Source organism: Mytilus edulis, chromosome 4 (assembly GCF_963676685.1).
Source record: "Mytilus edulis chromosome 4, xbMytEdul2.2, whole genome shotgun sequence".
NCBI classification, from domain to species: domain Eukaryota; kingdom Metazoa; phylum Mollusca; class Bivalvia; order Mytilida; family Mytilidae; genus Mytilus; species Mytilus edulis.
The window spans coordinates 58,780,344-58,786,689 of NC_092347.1; the positions used below are offsets into that span (position 1 = coordinate 58,780,344).

At 34.1% G+C, this 6,346-nt stretch overlaps 2 protein-coding genes across 2 annotated transcripts; both read right to left on the minus strand.

Annotated features, from left to right (window-relative positions):
* Window positions 1–881: 881 nt before the first annotated feature.
* On the minus strand, window positions 882–5,641 carry LOC139520077 (tripartite motif-containing protein 2-like). Its single transcript, XM_071312498.1, has one exon. It carries the CDS (start codon window positions 3,106–3,108, stop codon window positions 1,141–1,143), a length of 1,968 nt encoding a protein of 655 aa, XP_071168599.1. The 5' UTR covers window positions 3,109–5,641; the 3' UTR covers window positions 882–1,140.
* LOC139521459 (protein brain tumor-like) lies at window positions 3,701–4,777 on the minus strand. The gene has a single exon (XM_071314934.1). It carries the CDS (start codon window positions 4,775–4,777, stop codon window positions 3,701–3,703), a length of 1,077 nt encoding a protein of 358 aa, XP_071171035.1.
* Window positions 5,642–6,346: the final 705 nt, after the last annotated feature.

The window sequence follows — 6,346 nt, forward strand, 5'->3', positions numbered from 1 at the left end:
TGAAAGTACTTTCCCACCAATTTACACAAACGCAGACAGCAGACTTTCACCTGATGAATATCATCTGATTATTCAAGAAAAAGAAGAAAAAAACCCTTGTTACGGTGTTATGATGAAACAGTTGCCTTGTCGGTTTATGAGGATCACCATAATTTGGGCACAAACAAAATATATGACCATCAGGAGCCATTTGTGTCAATATACTACTTTCCATAACTTTCAAGCATCATTGCGGCGCCCCTCAATTTTATTTTATTTTGAGTTCATTTATATGTTTTGAAGTTTTGTATGATGACCGTTTTCCATGATCTAGTACACATTTTTATGTATGGCCAGCTGAAGCTCGCCTCGGGTGTGGGTTTTTTCGCTGTGTTGAAGAGCCTAGCTCTGTCTGTTTTCTGCTCTTTCATCAGGTTGTTGTTTCTTTGACCCCATTGTCCAATTTCCGTTCTCAATACTTTTTGGCCGTACCGCGACCCATAACGGTTAATTATGTGTCATTTTTGGTGTCTTTTAAAGAGTTGTCTCATTGTCAATTATACCACATCTTATTGTTTTTATACTACCAAAAATTCTGGACCTACGAAAAATACGGACAGTCAAACAGTAAACAACCCATAAAAAGGATAAAAAATAATCTCGACTTTCTTATAAACCCACTTTGAAGGCTAAATTAGTCATCAGCTATCTAAATCTGATTTTTATTGCACAATTATTTTAATATTTGAAAAATTCACCGTGGCCACAATGCAGGATCCACTTTCCTTTGCGGAGCACCTGAGATCATTAGTTTTTTTTATAGGTTTCGAGTTGCTATGTTTTTAATTTGTTTTAGAGACTACCTAAAAAAGAAAATAATGACAATTATAACAATCATAACACACGTACTTTGTTTATGTATAAATGTTTTAAAGAATGTTTATAGATTTTGTATCAAACTGCATGTTTCTCAGTATATTTTTGTTAATTCTTACTGTAACTAATATACTGAAAATCAGAACTAAGACCGGAAAATAGAAAAACTCATATATAAATCGCTATTTTGCGGTAGCCAGCAATATATCGATAACAAAATGAATGTAAAATCTTGTATATATATAGTATGTGTATTCTCAGTTGAGGATTTTATCCCTTTAAGTATTAACTTAATAGTTCTACCGGAAAAACATAACCATTGTTTGTGCCTATCCAGACAGTATTATTTTGATCGGCTGTTACACTCCAAGCCTCCTGATTATCAAGGGGCACAACCCGGCGAAGTCTTCCTTCAGGTGACAGCCAGTGAAGACAGTTTGTAGAAATGTCTACAACAACTATGTCACCATTTTCAAAACAACAAACTCCACGTGGTATAAATTCCTGTTCTGAGTCAACAATACCAGGATACGTTCCAATAAGTATGTCCCCATTACAGATAAAGACAGAGAGTTGTATCCAATCAGAAACGACTATGCGTCGATTTTTACCAATCGCAATTCTTGCTGGATACCTAATTTTGTTGTCATTTACTACTCTCTTAACCTTATGTGTCTTTGATATTTCAGTGACATGTCCAACTTGGTGTCTGTCGAAGAAAGAACCCTTTTCTGTCATTCCAGCAATTAAATTCTCATCGAAATCAATTGCCAGTCCCCGTACACAAGAACGTGTCTCAGCAAATATCTCCTTATTTTCCTTTACAAGTTTGAATATTCTTTTTTCTGAGTTTGAACTGATATAAAGAGATCCATTTCTAGCTGCAACTAAATCGTCAATTGGATGATGAAACTTCTTGTGTCCAATTCGAAGACCGGTTGTGGTAAAGGTTTCAAGAATACCTTCACCTCCGAGACAAACACAAACAGACCCGTCCCGTAGTAATGTCAAGCCAGTAACTGTACCTTCGGAACACCAGAATGCTTTTCTACAGCGCGAAGAAGATGACGCATCAAATGAACGATGTGAGCGAATTGATTTAGTTCGGCGATCTTCGTCGGAGTAGGAGCAACGTAATTCTGAAAGCCTGGAAATTGATTGAATGTGTTTTGGTCTTTTATTCAATTTATCAAATGTTCCAAATATTTTCTCTATTTCAAAATCTGTAATGCCAGTTTGTGATGGAGAAAAGTGTTTAAGCTTAATTTCCGAAATTTGAACGTCTAATCTCTGTAATTTTTTTAATTGTTTCTGAAGTTTCGGTGTATGGACTACAATATCTATATTGTAAGCGTGTTGTAAAAATATATTTCCCAATTTTAGAAGTTCCTCAATTGCAGCTACATTCGTGTTCAACGTGTTCATATTATTTTCTAGTTGTTTTATGTTTTCTTCATTTTCGTTAACAACTTTCCTTACAAATTCACCGCGTATCTCATTCACTAGTCTATGTAATTCTTTCGTCCGTTCATCAATCATGGCGATAACATCTTCTTGATACGCTTTGATTTTCCGTTTTTGTTCAGCAACTTTATTTTGAAAGTCATTTGCATCCGTATTTGATGTGACCGTTTTCAACGATGTTCCAAGTTGCTCTCTTAAAATGGTTGCCATACTTGCTATATCTTTACTACGATGGGTTTTATGTTCCGTTGTGTTGCACGTGTGGCAAATAGGTTTCTCGCAAGTATCACAATAATATAACAGTTCTTCCTTTGTGTGTATAGAACATGTTCTTATCTGTTCTTTCCCTTTCCCTAGACTTATAACATTATGATATTTAGATCCTTGCATACTTATATGGCTAATAAGACAAGATTTACACAAGTTTGTATTGCAATCTTTGCATACTGAATCTGCTTTTATTTTATGTTCGCAAAGGTCGCAATTAATTGGGAAGCTACTGTCACTGATCTTTATGTATTCGTTTTTCGGTAAACCTCTACACCCATTGACAGGGGCAATGTTCATCTCTTTACAAAGTGGGCATGGGAAGTTTCCATCCTCATAGTTCACCATCAGATACTCATCTAAACAAAATCTGCAGAAAGAATGGTAACAGTTGAGGAGTCGAGGATCCTTGAAGTCTTCTTTACACAGCGTACAAAAGTAACTCTTTCTCGTCCGTCGCTTATTCACACCTGCTTTCAGTTTTCCTATGAATTTCATACTGTTTAAAGTTAATGAATCCATGTTACCACTACGGTTTTAACGTATTATAAGAAATATTCAATGTATGCACATGATATCACTTGAGACTTGTCAACATGAATGATGAACAAAAAACTATCTACTGAAAATATAAACTTGACATGTGACCCAATTGAAACGCCTTTGTTTTAATCTTATTCATGAAATCAACTTTTTGTCATAATACTTCATCAATACTAATAACCCAATAGTATTTATCTTCTCTCATTACGAGGATTTTATCAATATTAAATGAGGAATTATATAGTTCTCGTATGAACTATTCATATTCAATTAAAAGTAATAGACTTCAAAGTGGTTTTACAATCTATATGACAACAAAACATATCGTTACTAGCAACAACTTTAAGTATTTGCTCGTATTTGTTTTAAATTATTCTACTGAAACTTTTTGAAGTCTATTGTGAAAATCATTCCATTAAAATTGCATCGCACAATAAAAAGTACTTAAATGGACAGAAGTTATAACAAACACAATCGATAAGTCATAGCAAATTAAAGGGGTACACTATTTTAATCAATCCAATGATTATTACCTATCATGATCTTTATGCCTTTTTTGTGTTCAAGTTTATCAAATGCACAATTGTACAATTCTTCCATCTTTAGTGCCTATCCATATCCCGTCATGGTTGTCAACAGTGACGCTGTATGGTTCACCCATTTTACCTTTACTTTCTACGGTTCTTTGTAGGTTGCCATCTTCTGTTATCCAGTGAAGACAATTAGAAGAGGTATCAACAATTATAAAACTTCCATCATTGGTTGAACAAATTCCTCGGGGAAGAAAATGTCGGAAACCATTTCTTTTCCCATCGAAAAAGCCTACTGTTTTATTTTTCTTGAAGATTTTGACACACAGACCGATCCAGTCTGATACAGCAACAGCACCAGTACAATTGACAGCTACACGTGCTGGATACTGTACAAAATCGTCACCGTGTAACTTGTTGACGATTTTCTCTTGTGAAATAAGGGTCACAGAACCTATCTGAGGATATGTGGAGTCAAAGAACACATCACGTTCTGTTAACCCAACAACAATATGGTCATTCTTATCTATAGCTATTCCTCTAACACACATTTCGGTATCAATAAAATGTTCTCTTTTTCTTGATTTATTCTTGTTAAACATTATTATTTTCTTTTCCGCATTGCAAGTTACATAGAGGACCCCATGACTGTCTGACGCAATTGCGTCTATTCTGTGTTCCAATCGAATTTGCGCCTTTTTCTGGCCATTAAAGCTGTATCGTTCTAAGACACCATTGTTGCCCATACAAATCCACAAGCTGGTGTCTGGCATGAATGTCAAAGACGTAATAGTACAGTCTTCCAGAGAGCTGTGGAACGATTGGACAATATTAACACCACCAGTGAACGAAAAATCGTATTTTGCGGGATTAAAGAATCCGAAGAGCCTCTTTACATCATTCAGCGATATATCCTGCGGTATAAATTCAATCTTCTTTAAATTAAGTAGATCAGTATTCCCGTACTCTAAATTGTGCAACTTTTCTTTTAAGATAGGTCCATACTTGATGACATCACAGTCATTGGCATTTTTTACAAACAGCTTGGCAAATTGTTTTAAGTGATTAGCTGCTTCACAGTTTTTAGTAACAAAGCCTTTTTTTATCTTTGATTTCATTCTTAGAGTCGGAGAGAGCTTCTAAAAGTTGACGCACAAAATCGTTGCGGACATCATCAACCACTTGTTTAAACTTTTCTGTTTGTTCTTTTATTGCGTCCATTACGTCATTTTCGTCATGATCTAGTTTCTGTTGTTGTCTAGCAATCTGTTTTTTATAATTGTAAGAATCCGGTAACTCTTTAATTTTTTGTTGATATGGATTGATATCATTCCTTAGCGTATCTGCAACAGAAGAAAGATCCTGGATTGGATGATATTTGTGGCCATACTTGATACAAACTTCACATAGGGCAGCATTACAAGAATCACAAAAATATTCAAATTTTTCCATATCATGTTCCTTGCAGGATGGTAAGCGTGGTTTTGATATTGACGGGATTGAATGGACGATATGTGAAGAAGTACATTGCATTTTTTCATGTTTATCTACACACTTGTGGCAGAAGTTTTGGTCACAGTCACGGCATTTAGACACAGCATGCCTTTTTTTGTCGCAAACGTCGCATGTTATATCTCGAAGTTTAAAATCCCTTTCTAAGAATGTATTGATGGGAAATCCTTTTGAGCCATTTCTTTGGACTTGAATTATTTCCGGACACAAAGGACATTTGAAAGTCCCATCTTTGTACTCAGCTGCAATAACGCCATCAATACAACGTAGACAGAAAGTATGAAAACATGGAAGCAGTCGAGGGTCCTCAAAATCATACATACATATCGAACAACTTAGATCGGCAAAACTTCGCGTCAACGCCATGTCTTAACAAGTGACACGTAATTCAAAAGGACATCAAATGACTTTAAAATAGAAAACTATCGTTTTTGTCATGCATATGTATACCCTTTTTGGAATAACCACATGCCGTCGTTCAGGAAAGAAGACTTATTATCAGGTAATTGAACATGGTTTCTATTTGGTCGATTTGTATTTATATTTCTCTAGAAACTGAAATTAAATAATTACATTTCATTGAAATGATGATTTTTTTTCTAAGAAATTTGAGTTTAAATATTGATATTTCTTTGAAATAATGAATTCAACTAAACAGAAATTAACAAATTACCGGATACCAACTAATGTAAAATGAGTGTTGATAAATAATTCATAGAATATAAATGGGTAATTCTAAACGAAATGAAATAAGTTTATTTTTATAATTCTAAATACAACGTTTTCTCTTGAGCATTTGATAATCATTCTTGTTTATCGAATGTAACCATGCATGTATCATTAATATAGTTGAAATATTATGATGATCACTTCATCAATAAAAATAATCAATTTCATTCATTTTCACCTCTAGTTTTCAGTCGATTTGCTTTTTCCTTTTACGTGCAAGGTTATTTCCCATGTATATCACATTACCAAGTTGCTTTAAAACTTTTACTTGTTTTGTAGTAATCTTTAAATAGTTAAAAAGCTTTAATCAACAAATGACAAATTTTTTATATGAGATCTTTAAATTGGTAAAAGACAACTTAATATCATGTTCGTTATTATCTATTTATCTAGCTGCGAAAACGTAGCTCTATTGTCCTTTGAATTTTTTTTTTTACGGTTTGCAA